This window comes from Camelus ferus, chromosome 19, assembly GCF_009834535.1.
Source record: "Camelus ferus isolate YT-003-E chromosome 19, BCGSAC_Cfer_1.0, whole genome shotgun sequence".
Taxonomy (NCBI): domain Eukaryota; kingdom Metazoa; phylum Chordata; class Mammalia; order Artiodactyla; family Camelidae; genus Camelus; species Camelus ferus.
In genome coordinates, this window is record NC_045714.1 from 2,803,985 (window position 1) to 2,824,480 (window position 20,496).

At 39.3% G+C, this 20,496-nt stretch overlaps 1 protein-coding gene across 4 annotated transcripts in view; it reads right to left on the reverse strand.

Annotated features, from left to right (window-relative positions):
* The window catches only part of NCOA5 (nuclear receptor coactivator 5), a 28,774-nt gene extending 9,237 nt beyond the window's left edge, over positions 1–19,537 (reverse strand). For 2 of the 4 annotated variants that reach the window (XM_032461280.1, XM_032461284.1), the window contains exons 1-2: positions 19,381–19,537; positions 8,461–8,527 (exon numbers count right to left, since the gene is read on the reverse strand). In XM_032461280.1, the coding sequence (XP_032317171.1) occupies positions 8,461–8,498 (38 nt within the window). In that variant the 5' untranslated portion in view covers positions 8,499–8,527; positions 19,381–19,537. Of the gene's footprint in view, positions 1–3,680; positions 3,765–8,460; positions 8,528–19,380 lie in introns of those variants that run through there. The other 2 variants (XM_032461281.1, XM_032461283.1) reach the window with 2 other exon arrangements.
* Positions 19,538–20,496: the final 959 nt, after the last annotated feature.

Consider the following 20,496-nt stretch of genomic DNA (forward strand, 5'->3'; position numbering starts at 1 on the left):
ACTAGTAGGTTCTACAATCTCAAAAGATTAGGGCAAGGAAGGCTTTACGATCCAGAGCCAAAGGTTTTGATTGGGGTTGTAGGATTTACCAGGCTTCAGGAGTAATTCAGTATTCTGCAAGCATGTCAAACTCTCATCTCTATCTCAATAGGCTTTCAAAGTTAAAGTATCTTCCCCTAGAACCTATTTCTTCCCACCAGACTTGTTTGAAAGAGGCTTTAAAACAGGGGATGAATTGGGTGCTCATAGTAAGGGGCAAGACTCATGAAGAAAAATAGCAAATGGCACAATCTCATACCAAGTAACGGTGCTCAAAAGAGTTGTCCTTAAAGTACAGAAAACTTCACTTAAAACATCTAGCAGGATTCATCAAATTGAGGGAAAAAAGAAAGAGAAGTACAGTAAGATACATACAGTCAAGTATAAGAACATCCAGTTTCTCTGTCTTCTCAACATAGTTACTGAGTAGTGAGTGGTCTCTTTCAGTCTGAGGTTTACATAGAACCTGGTTCATTTTTGCCAAAGTGTTTAGTTTTGTTTTTTAAAAAACAACAGTGTTTGAAGTCACAGGTATATTTGGCCGGCTCTGATTTAGTATCCATGAGACATTCCACTCCCCTAGAAACTCATCCCCAACATATCTAAAATTAAACTTCTTATGCAACCCACTCAGGCCCGGTCCGACTTTTTCACTTCTGCCAAAAATCATCTTCCCAGTTACCAAGGTTTAAGTTCTCAGTAAGTTAACTTCGATTCTTCTTCCCTATCTCCATTAGGCCATTTGAACCTTGTTCATTATTTCTGTCCATTCTCACTGGATTCATAAGTTCAATCCAAACCTTTACTTCTTTTTTTTTAAATTGAATTTTAATTTAATTTTTTTATAGTCAGTTTACAACGTTGTGTCAATCAAACTCTTACTTCTATGCTGGCACCAAGAGTGTCCATTAACAAAACCAAAAACCAATCTTCCAGATTTCAATTCATTCAGCACATAAATGCAAGATTAACTATCTGAATTTCCACCTGTTACCAACTGCAGCTTGGCTATCATGCTTCTGGGCACCCCTCCCTAACAAATCCGGTCCCTTTCCAACTATTCTCTCTCCCCCATTTCCTGACTCAGCCTCCTCAGTTCTACTTAAGCTGTTCTTATGCCTTAACTCACATGACATCTCTGTCTTATCATATGGTTTTTCAATGAGGAATGTTTTTTCCTGCATTAGTTCAAGTATCACCCAATCCTCAAAGGCAAGTTCATGTCCCACGTCTTTCAAGAAATCTCTGATCTCTCTAGTAACTGCTGATCTCTCCTCCGGCTCAACTAGTAAACACTTACTATTTCTATTATTCATCTTGATCTGGTTTACCTTTTTATGACATCTTCTTGTTTGACCCACTTTAAGGGTTACCTCCTCCATAAACCTGCCCTGAACTCTTGATCTTCCCCAACAATTATACTCCTCCTCCAGTCCTTTCCATCTCAGTAAATGGCACATCCATCTACTCAGTTGCTCAAGCCAGGAAACTGGATGTCATCCTTTCCTTAAAGCCCCACCCTCTCCCAATCACACTTCCAATTCTGCTCATGCTTTCTCTGAAATTGATATCCATTCTCCCATGTTTCTTTACCTCCGTTGGTACCACTGGAAGATCAACCCATAATCATCTCTCCCCCAAAGCACAAGAAGAGCCTTCTAAAGTAGTCTTCCCATTTCTGCTCTTACCTTTTTTCTAATATTACTTAAGATTACTCGAGTGATCTTTTGTAAAACCTTATGTAAAACCCTTCACTAGTTTCCCCCAGCATTTAGAATTCAGCCCCAAATCTCTACTAAAGCTAGTAAGGTTGTACAGTCTTGGCTCCTGTCTTCTCCAACCTTGTTTCACTCTCTCCCTAGTTCACCACTTTCTTACAAAACTGGCCTTTGTTATAACTAGTCAAGGTTTTTCCTAATGCCTCTAATGGAGCGGCAAGAATGAATCCATACTCTTTTCCAAGGCTCAGGCTTAAGTATTCCTCACTCTCTGATTCTGTTAGTCTAAAAGTTTATCTTCTATCCCTACATCCTGACCACATTCTCTCACAGAACTTTGTTTTTACTCATGCCATTTATCACAATTTGACATCACATATCAATTTACTTGCTTAATCTCTGTCTGCCCTACTAGTCTGCAGGTTCGTGAGGACTGTCAGTTTGACTCTCTACTAAAAAGCCACTATGTAGGTTTATATTGTTGACCATGCAGCAGATGCTCCATGAATATGTTAAATGAATCTTGCTCCTGCACATACTTCTATTATTGGACTTGTCACAACGTTCTATAGTTATGTGTTTACAAAGCTTTCCTACCAAACAGTAAGCACTCTTGAAGGCTTTGTATCCATAGGACACAGCATAGTTAGGTAAATGTTTAATAAATTGAATTATTCAACTGAACTGTAAGCCTCTCAAGAGCAGGCATCATGCTCTGTTTATACTTTTGTCACCTACCATGACTACACATACAAACATTCATCATGATGCTCTCAGCTTGGAAGAAAACCTCAATTTCATATCATCCACATGGTCACAGCAAAAACAATTTAAATGCCAACTCTGCTTCTATGAAAAGTTCTTGTCATATATTTAAGGCTCACAAGTACTCCTGATTTGCGGAAGCAAACATATGGGAGATCAGGGAATTTAAATGAGGACAGCTAAACATTCTTCCTATTAGAATAAACTACAGACTAACCAGGATTCTTACTTCACTTTTACTTATTAAGTCATATAATCCTTCTAACATATGTAACATCTGATACAATGTAAAATGTGGTCAAATGCCCAGAATCCAATGGGAAGGGACAACTGTAAAGTATTTTTGGATTAATGATCAGTAGATAAACCTGCCTTGGGGAACAGTTAGAAATAGTCATTAGAGGTGGAATCAGATTTCAAGTGTTCTTGCCAATCAAAGCTGAGAGAGATCATGAACTTTATAGACCAAAGACCACACACAAAGCCTTGGGCTGGTGACACTGGGGGTGGGGACACAGATAAGAACACCGTATCACAGCATGTTATGCACAGTCTTAGGATAATTATAAATGCCATATTTGGTTCTCACTCTTTTGAATCTACTGAAATACCTTACTCATTCATCAAGAGTCTACCCCTGAAGGTTGACCATAATTGCCCTAGATTCCCAAAATCTGGGTTCATGCTTCCAGTTTGAGAAGGCAAGCACTCCCTTCCCCTCAATGAATCTCAAGTCTGTGTGCAACAAAATTACAAATTCCTCCTCAATTGCCTTCTAGGTAAAAATGTAGAAGAAGGGGAAGAAGAACCAAAGAAGTATAGAAGCAGGGACAGAGAGAATAATAATTCTCTAAAATGAAAAGGCAAAGTTTTTTTCCTTTCTCCAAAAGATGAGCAGTGTAACAGACTGCTGTTCTTCTGGAGACAAAAACAAAACAAAACCCCTTTTAGGGTCACTTCAGAACCCAAAGACCTCCCCAGAACAAAAGAGCTCCTGCTGCTGGCCCCAACACTTATCTCAAAACAAGATCCAGCTAACAAAAGGGTGGTACAATGTGCAGGATTCAAAGTGCCCCAAAGATGAAGCCTGCTGAATGAGATGCCTGACTTCTGATAACAAGTGGGTTAGAAAATAAGTTTCTGGAGAATAAAATTTACCATATCATCCCATGGCACCAGAGGTGTTTAACTGGAAACCAATGCATTGTACCCTCAGGTACCAGGGCATCAGGTCACTAGAGGCTAAAAAGAAACTGAACAGTAGTTAAATGCATTTCAACACCAGAGTCCACAAACTGAAGGCAGTTGACAAACAGCACTAAAATTCTGTTGCAAATTCCTCATCTATTCAGCAAGGGAGAAAAAAGCCACATGTTCTTTGCCATGAAAGAAATATAGTCATACCATTTGGAAACATTTGAGAGGTAAGGAGGGATGGGCGGAGGGAAAAACCATGGCTCAGATGGCAAGTGATGTGGTTCTGGCAGAACTGCTTCTCTTCCTGGACACTAAAGGGCTGTGTAGAGCACTGGGGAGAGTTTACAGAATAAGAACTCATAAGACGATTATCTTAGAAGACTGATGGACTCTGAGCTTCTCTTTGGCTTAGAGACTGAGATCTCAGGCCCAGGACGGTGTTCTTTGGCCTTGGCTGTACAGAAGGTCAGGGAGGAAGGCCTCTGTCCTTTTCTTTATCCACATATCCTTTCTTTCTGTTCACTGGAATATTTTGCCTGGAAGGCCAGCCTTTTTTTGCTTCTGGAAAAAAATCCTTTATCAGCTCTTCATACCTCTGTTCAGTCACAGACACTGTCCACAAATATCATTATCTAAATAGCTGGCTGCAATGTGATGATCCCCCACCATGATGGCTCCATGCTACTGTTCGAAACAGAAAGACTTGTGCGGAATTTTGCCATTAGGTGCAGGTAGGACACGGGGTGCAATGAGATATCACACCTCACAGATTCAAATTTTGTAAGTGCCCATGCTTCTTCCTAGGAAGCACATTGATGATTTTCTCAAACACAAAGAGGATTTTTCTGTTGGTAGGGAGAGGTGGCACTTGCTGAGAATTGACGGCTCTTCTTTAAGTGTTTGTGCAGAATTACAGCCTGGAATCTTTAACTGTAAGGCCCACATTGAGCTAGCGCTGTCTCATAACCAAGAGCAAGCAGTTATCAAAGGAATTAACACTGTGGACATGCAGAAATCACCTCAGGCCATGTAAGAAACTTGCCTACAGTTAGATTATTTCTTTTCTTTTCTTGATGACTTTCACCGAAGAGGAACCAGGCCTAATATCCTTCATGTTTACGTAGGGAAAATGCTCTGCAGAGTTCTTGATGTAGATTAAGTTAATTCTATTTGCTCTTCTTTAGATCACGCAAGAGGGTTCAAGAAATAGTCTCACTTGGAGGCCAGGTCTGCACAGGGGTATGTTTCAAGACCTGGATTGCCAAAGTGTTGAGCTGAAGACGGAAACTGAGAACTGAGGTACGACTAGAATCATGGTCCAGTCTTCGAGGAAGGTAAGGACTGCTGTCTAGCACCAATGCTAGCCAACTTGCATGGTAAGTACGCAGTACAAAGAAGTCCAATGAAGTGGTCCAGTGGTTAAATGATGAGAATTCAGTCTGAAATTTGATCCAGAGCAGGGATCCCGGATGCAGAATGCTGTGCTTGGTTGGGCCAATATTGTCAGAGCAACACTCTGATAGCTGGAGTCATTAGGGAGGCATGTTACGGAACAAAGAGCAATTCCAGCAGAACTGTGCTTACAGAGACATTTGAAGAGGTGATAATCCTGCGAAAACTCCCAAAGATACCCAGGTGTTTTGATACTCAAGGTTAAAGTCCAGCAAAACAAGGTGTTACAAAGGTCCTGCCAGCAAGCTTAAAAACAATTTTCGTATTAAAAGTAGCAACACTGAAGACACAGAGGTGCAACTTAAGGGAAATGTTTGCTATATAGTGTTTTTTTTCCCTGTGAACAATGCATCCCCCTATGGCTGGGGGAACATATAATGATTAAGGTTGTCAAATGAAGACAGTTTGGTTCTTGTCAACATACTGGTACATTTGTTATTATCTCAAGGCTTTGACTGGAAGCACAGACCCAAAGAGAGTGATATCCAGTGTTCACCCTTAGAGAAATGATTAGCCCTTTCCAGGCTAACCACCCACCTTGTCTACTTACTGTATTTTACTTCTGTGCTATTGGTACATCTTAAGAGATAATACACAATCAGGGCAATGGTCAATATATTAGTGTTTTATTTTGAAAACAATGTTCTATTTGTCTGGCATTAGGGTTTTAAATTTTTACCTTTAAATTAAAAAAAAAAAAAAAACTGACTCTTTGCTCAGATTTTAGATGGGGCTCAGACCAGATTTTACTAAACATGAACATTCCTTTTCCCTGAACCTTATTAAGCATGACTATATAGAACTTCATCATGGTTAATAACATGTTGAGGAATCCAGTTAGGGATACAACATCAAGGGGAAGAGTGATTCTTAATGGAATTTGAATTAGCCTAGCTGTCCCTCCTACTGATTGTAAATAAAGCATAAATAAAGCAGGAAGCCACTACACTATCCACATCCCAACAACTTCATTTTAGAATTTATTTCTGAGGAAGGTAATGTATTAAAAGGTATATAAAAGTGACAAATATTTTTATTTATATATTTGGTAAGGAGAACATTTTAAAAGGCCCCCTCTAATGTTGTTTGTATGTTTTAATTTGGATGGGCAGGGATATTAAAAAAAGAAAAAAACCCATAAAGATACTTCTTCCATTACAGGTGAAATTATAGAGCTGCATTTTAGGTTAGGATGAAACTAATCTTTTAAATTTAATGCCCTGGCATGGCTATATTGAATTCCAACCAGGGGAGCTGGTTATTTCCCCAACATTGCCAATGTTTCTTGAATACCTACAATCAACTGGAAATGTTAAAAGCATTTGGTTAAGTATACCGTTAATGGGATAATATAAAATATTCTTCTCAATCCACAGCACAAATGGGAACTACTCTGTATTATGTAATGTGCCCCACTGCCCTTTTTTTCTTTTTGCCTGCAGAAACACACAGACAAAATTATCCAGAGATCATAAGCATCATGGGGACAACAAAGAGCAGGAGGATTTTACTAGTGGAGTCAGTGTCTTTATAGTGACTAATTCTACACTCCTGGTAAGCGACCTACTTCAGAAACACACACATTAGGGTTCCTTAGAAATTGGATATATACCGTATCTCCCTTCAAGCCATTTAGCAACCACAGCTTCTAACGGAGCCCCATATTTCTGAACATTAGATGCAAACTCCTAGTACTTGTATTCCATGTTTACTGGAATAACGAACAACACAGTTGGGACTGCCCAACATCTGCAGCACTGTCAGATACAGCACAACAGAAGCAGACACTGTATGGAACTGCTGAAGTTCTACAGGATTCGTTTATATTCTTTAGGATATTCACACATACACACAAAATCAATCAATACTGTATTTACCTGCAAGCTGCAGGCATACCTTATGGTGTTAGAATGAACAGAATACCAATGTATATGCTCACTTCTGCAGTGAAACCAATGAATGACCAGGGCATCCACCTAACAGCTGTAGTGTAGCTTTAGTTATGGTGTCAGATTCAACTCCTCTGTGTGGGCAGAGTGCTCAAAGAATCCAACTGAAATCAGCAGCGTTACTTTGTCCCTGCCTGAACTCTGCAGAACAGACATGTATATGTATAATCTGTTTCTGGTAGCTTAGAAAATACCCGTCATATCCAAGTGGGGGCATATACACCAAACACACAGCAGCCATTCTCTTCCATTAGTAGGTAACAATGAATACAGGTGTTTTTCTCCCAAAGCAGGATAGCTGTATGTTATGTGTAACTAACTGCTCAGATAATTGGGTGTATCCCCAGTGACCTGTGGAGCTATCAGTACAGACTAGGAGTCATCATACTCAACAGTGTTCAGTTCATCACAGGAAATGCAGTTTATGGTGGTAAATAGTTTAGGTATGTAGTTTACTGTGGAAAACTGGCAATTTCACTTAGGAGCAAAGGCAAAATCCATACTGAGTATCCGCTTGGGCCATGAAGAGATACCAGATATGAAATATGTGTTTGCATTCCACACAAAACTGCACACACTGCATCCACCTGTATGCTCTTTATGGGGCCAGACAGTTGAATACAATACACTCATCTTTGGTGTAAATGGTAACATTAATAAGGCTCCTCTTTGAGAGAAGGGGCCAATTTAATGCATATCTCAAGGGTAAACATCAGGACCATCTCTTCTGTAAATACTGGAAGGAAGAATATTTGGGGAAATGCCTTTTATTTCCAGGAAAGCTAAGAAAAAGGGAGACTTCTGAGAGGTGGAGTGTTTTTGCCCTTTTTATTTCCCCTCAATAGGTAACCCAAGCATGAGAGCAAACGGGATCGGCAGCACAGGCATAGCAGCAATCTCTCAAGCAGCACTTTCTGTAAACCTGGGTTAACATCTGGACCAGCAGCCATTTGGAATGAAGAGTCGAATCTCTGCTGCCTGCTGCAGTGCAGCATGGCACACGCCAACGACCCTGGGGCACTCCTCCTGCAGTGGAGGCTCCCATTGCCACGTGAACTGAGGACAGACAGAGGTTTATCCTCTTCCAATCGCCTGCAACTCATGTCACAAGCTGAACTTGCTGGGTTTGCCACCGAAAACACAAAGCTTCCTCTGCATCTCCTGATGTATGTTTTAAAAAAGCAGCAAGGCCCCTTCACACAAGGCTCATGTTCTTATTGTTCGCTTGAGCGTTTCTGATTTGTTGGGGGGGGGAGAAAAGACCCTTGATGTACGAAGTTGGGCTTAACTCCCCAGAGCCCAACTCTCCCAAGGGAACTCACTGCTTCAGGGTACTTTACCTTCGTGTGGGGCTGGGTCTTGATGGAGCCGTATTCATATTTCTTCTTTCCGCTGCCTTATTAATATCTGAAAAGAATAATCAACCCATCTGTTCAATGCTACGGAATAAAAATAAGATCATCAGCACATTTCAAATGAAAGCAACAACCAAAAAAACTACAGTGACAACCAGATGGTGTAAGAAAATCCATTCAGCAGACACACTGTCACTTGGGCAATTTTTATTAAGTTATGGCAGTACATTGTCATGGCTTGGTAGGGAATGTCCCTCAGTTTTCTAGCTAACACATAATTTGTAAAAAAGTGATTATGTCAATCCTTTAACATTCCGTCAAGCCTAAACCTAACACCTAAAAGGGGAAAAGGTTGTCTTCTAAACTCTTGAAGAGCCAGCTGTCAGATTCTCTTTTGAGGGGAGGAGAAAGAGAGAAAGAGAGTTTAAAAAAAAAGAGTAAAGGCAAATAATTCCATTTTAGGTCACAAAGAAGTAATGGCTGCAATCCATCATCTTAAAACTTCCAATAATCTATGAAGCAAGGTCTCCTTTTAGTTTGCCTTGTGTTGCATTCCATTGGATAGAATCTTCCAAAATGAGATGTAGGAAATAAATTGATTAATTTTTTTCTGAACAAAGTATATGACATATTAACATTTATAACCCTCATAGGTAAGTACCTAAGAATAAACACTGGCACTTGGTATAGCAGCGTTAGGTAATAAAACACTCCTCATAAGTTTTCATTACAGAAGCCTGGCTCCTAGACCACTAGATAAAGGAGAACAGTGGAAACATACAAACTTACAGAAAGCCAATTTGTGTAGTTAAAGCCTGCCTGCTAAAAACAAAACAAACTTGCTTTGCAAAAACTGAAGTGAATAAATATTACGTCTAAGAAGTGATGACGTATCTGAAGAAATGTACCGATTTATGCCCAAAGATAACACTTGACAATTTTTATATGACTTAAAGTTTTCATACTTTAGTGAATGGAGGAATAAAACTGCTTTCTGCTGCAATGTAATTTTATTCCCCAAACGATAGTGCGTCTAATGACATTAAATGGTACTAAGCACAAAATAGTAATTACGTATTTGAAAAATTCTAACCAGAGTCCTGTCACATGAAAGACCACAGTAATACCAAAAAACTTAAGTGGTCTGGTACAGACTTTACTCTGCTATGCTGTCAACTTTTGAGTTCCTGTTTTAAGTGAGAATGATCTTCAATTTCATTTTAAGTCAGAAGTCTATTATCCTTAAGAGAATGGCTATTGACAAAACTGAAGGTAACATACCTAAATAGAGAAGTATATTCTACCTAAATTGTCGCTTGCTTTTTGAATTGAGCAGACACAAGCTATAATCTATTTTTAAAGAATCAGGAAACATGTTCTATAGGACTTGGCCAGTAATATTTGATCGTGGCTTTGGCACTGCACATCACCGTTTACAACCCTTAAAGTTCACTAAGGCCTGAATTACATATTACATAATGACAGGCCTTATGATGACTATCTAGTTCTTTTATACATAACTGTGAAGAATACCAGTTCAAGTTTAGAAGAAGGGCCTACTGACCTAGTCTGCTCACTTACTTTGTACTGCTTTCTAATATACGGTGACCATGATTCAAGAGAGAAATGTAATGTCTTTGATTATTTAAGTAGTTTTCAAAGTACCTCTGGAATACAGGGGCAGTGGTGGTAGTGAGTGCAGATTTCTTTTAAATAAGTACCATATTTTCCAGAAGGATTCTATGTATTATTAAATGGTCCTGTGAATAAAGAAAACTCACCTAACATTGACTTGACCTGGTAAACATTTAGAGTATGGAACATATGGTACTACTTTAATTGGTATTTTTAAATTTATACAATTTGCCCTCATAATATAAAAAGGACTATTATACAGTATAATTATAGTCAATTCTGTGAGTGCCTACATATAGGTAGGACTGGGGAGACCAAAGCAGTCATGTACTATGCACCTTTGGGGCAAAACTGGTTCCAGGTGGACTGAAGGAGATAAATATTTTCCTTTGACATGGTGAGTTTTTCCTGCAATCATTTGAAAGATTACTTAAAAATTCAAGATTATATCTTTAAGCCATTCTGATTATAATTTGCCTCCTACTATCCATGAAGTAGTCCAAAGCAATCATATTTGAATGATGTGGCTTATGCTTTGTCTGCAAAAAAGAACTCTCAGACTGGTTTCTTATTTTGGGGGTTTAGCAAACTTCTAGTGTAGTAAGTCAAATGTTTGTTTATCCATTCCTACTTAAATATCTACTTTGAGTCAGATATGGAGAAAATAAGACCTGGGAAACTCTGATAGTTTCACTGCCAATCTAAGAAGACTGCTCAGTTAGGAAAGGGGTGGATGGCTTTTCAGGGAGAGTTATGAAAAACTATCATCACCACCAATTCCTATACACAAAAAATCCTAAAATACAAGCAAACAGAATTTTTAGAAAACCTATGAGTTCAGAAATATGGGAAGAACAGAGAAGATACCAAAAGTACAAATAACCTCAGGTAACTGATCATGGTACAGCGAAGACTTAAAGAATCAGGAAAATAAAAAACCTTGCCCCATCTCAATGAACTATCATATAATTTGAAAACTCATAAATTGGAGGTTGGAGGTTCATTTGAAGAAATTTCTCTTCGAAATGCAAATACTGGGACTGGTAAAAGGGGCTTTTGTATTAATTAGTTGAATCAGATTATTTTTCTTCCTAAATCCTCACAGAGATACATAATTTACACCAAGGAAACAGAAATGATGTTAATGTAAAGGAGAAGGAAAAAACAGACGAAAAGACCATTTGGGGAACTTTCTGGACATTAGGTGGGAGCTAAAATTGGAGAGAATTTAATCAACAAGAGGGCAGTGGCAACTTAGGAGTCTCCAAGGAGAGGTGGAATGCCTCCTCTGCATAGAAAAGGGAAGAAATGGTGCTTCTTTCTCTTCCTGCTGTATTCTACCCTGGTCAAGTCAGGCTCTTAGTGTCTCTTCCACCTTAGCTTGGTTGGGAGTTCTATACTTTGTCAATTACATTAGCAACATGAATGCCATTCAAAATCATCATCACCACTAAGTACTTTACCATGGCCTGAATATCTATAATTTCCAAGTGGAGAAAACAGTTAAAAGCACTTCTCAGGTAAGAATTTTTAGACAAGAAAAATAGCACTAACTGAAGGGATTTACATTTAAAAAAAAAACAAGGGAAAATCCAGAAAACATGTTATACAGGAAGTGGCAGAGTGCTTTTAAATCACAAAAGAACGGGGTAAAAAACTCCCAAAGGAGACACAATGTCTAATCTACAATTTTATTTTAGAGTAATATGCCAGACAGGGTTCACACAATGGTCCCTGGATAATGTTATAAACAAAAATGCATGTTTCATTCATAGTATCATGAACTGCTTTGCTCTATTTTTAAATTGTACACCGTAAACCAATTCTTTTCACCTTGAAACCAATTTTTACACTACACAGGCTACTGCAATGGAAAACAGTGGACTATTCTAAATGAGTGTAGTATGAACCACATTCGACAGTACCACCATGGCTGTTGAAAGGATCCAGAAGCCTATACAATTTCAGTAAGTGATTACAAATGAAATAAAGCTTGCTAAAAGGCCTAGTTGAAAACCAACTAACAATCAGTAATTATTAAATTGGAAATGCACGATGATAATGATAATGCTACTGGGAAAACCACACTGACAAGACAGTGGACATCACACATTAAACTCTCAAAACTGGGAAGGGAAGGGACTTCCCATTTAAATTTTATTTATGAAGATGACTTTAACGGTATTATTTTAACACCAGGGATATTATAACGAGTTCCACTGTAACGAGTCAGGGAAACAAGAATGCTCTGTTTGATATTTTTAAATTTTATTTTATAATGAAGTACAGTCAATTTACAATGTTGTGTTAGTTTCTGTTTCTAAATCAATCCTACAAGCTCACTTTGAAAACTATGCATTCTGTCACATTTGATTATCTCCTCCATTTCTAATTAAAATAATTATTCTGTCTTTAAATGTATTAGAATATTATTCTTGGGAATAGGAATGGGGGACACAATGATAACTTATATTTACAGAACGCCTACTCTGTCCCAGAGCCTGTACTAAAAACATTATGTGCATTATTTCATGTAATTCTTTCTACCACTCTTGGAGTTAAGTACTATTATGATCTCCATTTTACAAATGAGGAAATTGAAGTTTAGAGGAATTAAGTGACTTATCTGAGGTTACCAGATGATCAGGAGGCAGAGCTAGAACTCAAAACCAGGTCTGTCTGGCACCAAAGTGCTTAAACATGCCTCTGGCAGGGAGTGCAAAAAACTGATTTCCATTTTGAACACTTTTTAAAGGACTCTCTGATTAAATGCTGATGAAACCTAGAAAAGGCCCAGTCTATGCTGGTCACTCCAATGTTTAAGTGCCCCACTCAACAGGGTAGGACCTACTTACTCAGTTACCACTTCAATTTCTATCACCTCAAACGTTTCTAGCTTTTGCTACTGACAATCTATTTGCTTCAACAACTTGGACAAAAATTCTCCATCAACATTTAACTTCTGTCCCATTTTACTTCTTTTGAGGAAAGAACACTTGGCTGGGATCAGCAAATCTGAGTTCCAGTCCTATTCTGGGGGTAGGGGGTGGGGTCAAGTCACTTGATGTACAAGTCGGGATCTGTAGAGAACTAAATTAATGAACTTGAAAATTACAGTTTATAATCAGTATAACAAATGGTTCTGTATCTACTATGTGTCATACTCTGCACTAAGTCTTGGACGTAAGAAAATAACAAGGCTAAAGTCTCTGTCTTAAAAGAGCTCACTGTTTATAAGAGAGAGGCACATGCACATAGAGAATCACAATACAATTTCAAGTGGGATTATGGCACAGATAACTGTGTATGTATGCTGTAGGGAAGAGGAGCAGGGCAGAGAGAAGACTAGGAAGAATAGGGGACAGGGGAGAGGTGGCAGAGGTGGGGAAGGCCTAAAAGTGACATTTAAACTGAGTCTTGAAGGATGAGAAGAAGTTTACCAGAAAGAGAGAAGTCATTCAAGCATATGCAAAGGGAAAGGAATGGTGTGAAGGACATAATAAGTTAGAAATACTATAGGAAGTTTAATGCAGGGAATGGGAGAACAGGAGGAGGAAAGAGAGGAATTACAGATGCAAGCCAGAGTGAACTAGATAAAAAACTGCTATAAAAAAGGAAGAAATTGGTGGCAAGAGGACCTATTAAGAGGCTATGAACTGAACTACCATATATAGAGTTTCAGTGAAGTCAAATTTATGAAGGCTTCCTGTATGTGTATTATCCAAAAAATGAGGGAAGGGAGGAGTATTTAAATCTAAGACATTCAAAATACTGCCCATAATAATAATGTTCAAGGATCATTGGTTTGACACTGTAGGGAATAGGTGGGAGAACAATATTTAAAAGGTTATGATTTTACCTTCAATAAAGGAATAGAAAATGAACTTACGGCCAGAAGTGTCACTATTTAATAGCCAACAATCCATTGATCAGGAAGAAATAAACAAATCACCCTTCCATAATTTTTTCTACTTTCTTAAAATCTAATTGTGATAAAAAACACATAACATACATTTATCATATTAACCATTTTTTAGCATACAATTCAGTAGTGCTATCTATAGTCACACTGTTGTGCAACAGGTCTCCAGAACTTTTTCATCTTGCAAAACTAACTCTCTTATATCCATTAAACAACTCCTTATTACCCCTATATATATTTTTTTCAGTTTCTACATTGCATTTCTTTAATAAGATACATCAGCATTACCTAAGATTTTCAGATCCCATCTCAAACTTTTAGAATCTAAGGATTAAGCCTAGGAATCTATATTTTAACAAGTTTCTCAGGTGATCCTTGGCAGGCATTTGGGAACTACCATTATCTATTTACCTCTTTAGCTTATACATAACATGTACTTAGATCTTTCATTTAGAAGCCCCTTTAAACTCCTGTGTTCAAGGAGAAATAACTCACAAATATAAACTGTTACAAAGAACATGTCAAAACAATGGCTAAAATCTGTAAAAATACAATCCCTGAAAACAGTATAGAAAGTATAATCACACAGAAACCTCCAAAGGAAATGGGATCATCAACCAAAGTTTCTACCATGCTAAAGGTGGTAGTAGTAGTAGTAGTAGTAGTAGTAGTAGTAGTAATAATAATAATAATAATAATAATAATAATAATAATAATAATAATAATAATAATAATAATATCTGAGTATAAGGTTAGTGCTCCTTGCTCCCACAAGGAGGAGTGTGCAGTCCACTACTTCCCTTCAATTTCATCTGCTCATTTAAAAAATACCCTGAAAATTTAAGTTTCTTTTTCCAATTATGTAGTTATAAACTGGCAGGAAAAATATTAACCACTGTGCTTGCCACTTTTTAATAGCATGTTATCCTCTTCTTTGGTTAATAACGGCAAACTACCCACTAAAGTTCTCTCTAAATTTCACAAACTAGAGCTGTCAGTATTGTTTTGCTGGCAGGGGCTATAACTTCTGAGGCGTTTGCTTTTTTATCTAGACGCAACTCTTTACAAAAAAAGAAAAATGGCCACACATACATATAACTTCATATTCACACCACTACAAGTGAAGTGGAGCAAACCTAGTCACTAAGTAGACCACAAAATCTTGGTAGGTCTGCTTTCTTCTTAAGGTGAAAGCATCTGACTGATATGAATGGAAGGAATTAAAATATTGAAAACCACAGACATTCTAACTATTCCTATTACTTCTAGTTCAAATTATGAAGCTAAAAAACATTTTACAGTTAAAATTAAGGTCTTGCTTAAAACAAATCCATTAATGTAAATCCAACCATAAACCAGAGCTGTCAATTCCCATTAGTAATACACTAATTAGTATATAAATAAATTAGTACTAGAATGTGCTTCAATCTTCCATTTCCAGTGAAAACTCATTTACTAAAGCCCTAAATCAAGAGTTCTCAAAACTTTAATGTACATAAAAACCACAGGGTGGCTTCTGAAAGGCAGATTCCCTGGCTCCCACCTTCAGAGACCGATCAGTTGGGAGTTGGGGTGGGGAGCTGCATCCAAGGATCTGTATTTCCAACAAGCTATTCTAGTGACTCTGATACTATTCTAATTTAAGTTTCCCAAATGCTGCAAAAAGTTCAGTTATATGCTTATAATCCTAAGTTTTAAAACCGAATGAAAATCATGTTTTTTCTAATTTTTTCTTTTGGATATTAAAAATAATTTCTGAAGAGATTAAAAATAAATATCTTGTATCATCTCTGACCCTAAATACCTGTTATTATTATCTCAATCTCCAACTGCATAATTAAGTATACTCACTTAAAACCAAGTTACCTATACCACAAATTTCTTCAAAGCTTGCCCACTAGCTACAGGATCAACCTAACCTTCAGTATTTAATCATTCCAAATCCAAATCAGGGGACCACTCAAAATATTTTACAGAACTAAAGTTACCTCAAGATATTTTTTAGAGACACTCCACTTTATAACGGTTCACAATTGCAACTCAGGTTGCCCTGATCCTTGTCTAGAGTTGTTAATCTTTACATAGGCCAACAATAATGTTGTTCTAAATATAAAATAAATGGAAAAGAGCTTTACGGTCTAGAAGAGTTCTGATTCTTTGAAGGTAATTATTTTCTTACCATAAAAGTTATTAGTCCAGTTGACCTATTATCTCTTATTTTTTTAGTGATAGGATAAAGAATGAAAATGACCATCCCTATAAATATTCATGTCTGCTGGTAATAAAACCACCATTTAAAAAGCAGCAGGCATGCTGGTATTATATATTTAGCTGTCAGAATACTTCATATTTCCCTAATGTGTTGCTGCTTCAGACAGTGGCCTTACCCTGATCCTTTCATTAATGCATCTCATTAATGAGAATAACATAGAGGACAATTTTCTGTTGGTGTCACTGCCCTTTTAACTTCCTGATAGTTTACTTCAACTCTGCCTAAGCTCAACAGTCTAGACAAATGTGTATGCTGTTCACAGGACAAATCCTTTGGCATAAGAAAGCTGATGGAGATTTAAAAGTACTTGTCTTAAAGGCACGTGGTAATCATTAGTTAACCTCAAGGTATGGAGAGGAAACTGAAAGTAGCAGAAAGAGTACTCACTTTTGGGAAACACTACTACTTCAAGATATTCAAGGGAGGAAAGAAAAAGAAAAGTATCACAATACCTTCCTCTCTTGGACATCTACATTTGCACATGTTAAAGCCTCTGAGAAGTTCTGGAGAAAAGATACTGCTTTACCTCAGTATTTCCCAATTTTGCTTGACCACAAAATCCTTTTGTTTTCAGTAATATCTTGAATATACTAAATATGTGATTTGGGCAAGAAATCCAGCCTTTCTGAGCCATTGTTTACTCATGTGCAAAAAAGATACCGACAAACTTCACAAGATGATTGTTAGGAGAAAGTGAGTTGCTATTTGTAAACCTGTTTTGTGTACCAAATGCACTGCTGGTTGTATGTTATCATTACCACCAAGAATAATGGAGTTTAGGAATAGATGTTTCATTTCTTATGTGGAGAGCCAAAAAACAAAGAAAAAATATAAACAGAAGGGAATAAAATATCAAATATATTTCCTTCAAAGGTTTTCCCATTCTTAAAAGCACAACTGAATTCCAACAATTTGCAATTAATAATAAGGTTGTACAAAGGCACTGCCATCTGCAGGCCATAGAGATGGAATGCTTGCAATAGTTATTTAAAATGAAGTTTCAAACCATCAGGTGCTCTTTCTTGTCAGACTTCTAAAGCCTTCCCGAAAGATGTTTATTCCTAGCTTTTGAGCACTAGTAGATGAGGCTCCATTTGCTGAAGTTCTAAAACTGACTACAGTAAAATAAAACTCTCATTTCTTCTCCGCATAGGATTGTGTTAGAAATGTGAAGAAAATCACCTTAGCCTTATGTAAGTTCTATACTGTGCTCATACAAAGTAACCCCAAAGAGTATGGATTTTTAACACAGCCTTTGAGGAAAAAAACCCTTGAATGGCTTAAGCTGACTTTTCCTTCAATGAGTTAAAGAAAATCTGCTCTCTCACACACAAAAACAGAGCTTATGGATAGACTACAAATAGAATAGACTGTTAACTAATGAATGAGTTAATTTGTCAATGCCTACTTCAAAGTGTGGTGTTCGCGCGACATTGAACAACCTGCACCTAGAAAAATTCCTTCTACTGGGCCTTGCAATACTGTTTCTCCAGCACATTCTACAAGGAAAATCACTGTTCCTATGTTTTAGATTATAAGACTGTGTCAGAAGTTTCAAAGAAGTATCTGGAGAGTGTCAGATGAGCTAACAGAAAGGCAGTGCAACCAGAACGAAAGAAGAAACTGACGTTAACCTGTAGCCAAGTGATCGCCAATACAACGCAAAGCTTGGACTTTATTGTTTTGGAAAAGTCAACATGAGAAAGTTAGTTTTCACACCCAAACTGACTCATACCGAAAACATTAAATTTAGAGTTGTCAAAAACCCAAACTGCTCCATCGGCGTTTGCAGAAACTTTTTTTTTTCTTTTTTTGAACTGTCAGGTAGCTAATACATCACAATGTTACAAGAAAATTGAGGAGGCACACCCGGTGCCCTTGAGCGCACAGTTCCTGAAGTTCTCTGGGACTATCATTCGTTAAGTCAATAAAGAGAGCAGTTTACAACGAGAAAGCTTTATAATATTATTATCCCCGACGACCCTGGGACATTTCATGGAATCCGCTAAGTCTCAGGGAAAAATTCTGTGAAGAGCTAAAGGCGGGAGGTCCACAATTAACCCCATAAGACTCCTAGGGCAGCGTTTCCCAAAGCGTGGAACGCAGAATAATTTCAGGAGGAACAAGGACACACTGTTTATTTTGATAGACAAGTGTTTATTTTTTTTTTACGAGCATTAGAAAAATAAATGGCTTTCCATTATGCGGGTTGTGGTTTACGTTTCCACCTTAAACAAATGTATTTAAGAAGGAGGAAAAAAAAAGAGTCAGAGGAAAGAAAATAACATTTGATAAATAAATAGCAGTACAGATGGGGACACGAACATAAAAGTGCAACGCGAGAAGCTGAAACTGGGGAAACGCCGTCTTAACAAAAGCCCCCCGGCGCGCTGTCCGGGTGCGGAAAGTGCTCGGGGTCCGGGGAGAGCCAGCAGGTCGAGGCGCGGGCTCTGTTGCTAGTTGCCGGGGTAACCTCGGGCTGTTTCTTTCCCCGTTTCCTGGGCCCGGGTCCGCGTTATAAAATGGATAGGGGTGTCACCTAACAACGAGACGCCTCGAGAACGCTGTCATGGGGCCGCGAGGCGGCAACGATTGGGGACGGCGCGCTCGGTTCGCCGCCCTGGGCCGCGCGCCCAGGAGAACGCCGGGTGAGGCCGGCCTCCTCGGCCCGGGTTCGAATCCCGACTGCGCCAGCAAGTCGCTGAGGCCCCGCAAGCGAGTGACTTCACATTTCGAGAAGGGGGCGCGAAATGTGCAGCCCTAGCCTACAGAAGAGCCTGGAGGACTATTTTCGGCGGGTCGCGCACAGATGGGCGGCGGCGGTGCGGCGCCGCAAACCCCGGGTCCACCACTGGCAGCCCCGGCTGGCCAGGCCTGCGCCGGACCGGAGCCAGAGAAGGCCGCGCCCCGCACAGGGCATGCGCAGCCCTGCGCGCGCCCGGAGAGGAGCCGAGGCCGCGGCCGCGCGTCGAGCGGGCCCTCCCGCCTCAGCCTCCCCATCCGGCCCTGGCCCCCCTCAACCGCCTGCCCGTCAACCCCACGCCTCGGCGGACGGCCACCGTTTCCTGGCACTCACCGCTACCAGCGCGGCGGGCTCCCGGCCGCTCCTTCCCCTCAGGCCCGCCGCTGCCGCCTCCGCCTCAGCCCACCTGCCCACCGTAGGACAAAGGCGCCACCAACCGACCGGCGCGGGCACGAGGCAATGGCGGCCGGGGCGGAGAGTGGGGGCAGAGGGCGCGCACGCAGCGGCAGGCGCGGCAATGTCGCAAGAGCGCGAGGGTTTGCGGCAGGACTGAGTTGGGGCGTCGATCTCCTTAGCAACGAGGGCGGGGTTGTGGCTTGAGCGGCGGTTGAGAACGCGAGGGGTTGCCTAGTAACCGTATCTCGACCGAGGATGGGTCCCAGGCCAGGTCTTTTCCACCCTGAAGGGCTTCGTCTTTCTTCTGATTTTCAGAGTACCTTCTTTCCTCTTTAACTGTAGTAATAGATCATTTAAATCTTAAAATACTTTGATTTCGTCTTGCATAAAACTCCAACTGTAGATGTGTGTATTGGAGATTAGTATGTATGTTCCTGTAACCTCTGGATCACAAGGAACAAAGAGAGCAGAGAGGTAGAGAAAAGGTTTTATTTAAATTTACATTTAAATAGGCTGTGTATCCTATTAGTTTCACTGACAAGAGGCAAAAGGCTTCCGGTAATATAGTCACAGGTTCTTCTTGAGTTATTTATTTCTTCCTGGAATATTCATTCAATGTCAAAAATAAATTTCCCAGAATGTAACTGTTGACCCTGAAGCATGTAAAATGTTGTATTGCTCATTTACTCTATACAATATATTTGTAACAGGGAGTGGGATTTGCTCACACAATTGTAAATACGCTCTTTTACATACATACAGCGATGGCTATATGAATCAGGTAGGCTTTTTGATTAGTTAAGAAAATGCCCCAGATCCCACAGGGTCTAATTTTTCTCTTTTTGAATAGTGCATGCCAAATAAAATTGGCAGCTGTGGAATTTGAACACTGTGGGAAGTCACATTTCTTTCACACCAACTTATTTCACTCACTGATCTATCATACACCTACTTGCTAGGCACTTTCATGAGCAAATGCAGACCTATCTCTGCTATCTTGGAGATTACTGTCTAGCAGAGAGATAGAATTAGACGAATAATCACATGAGTACA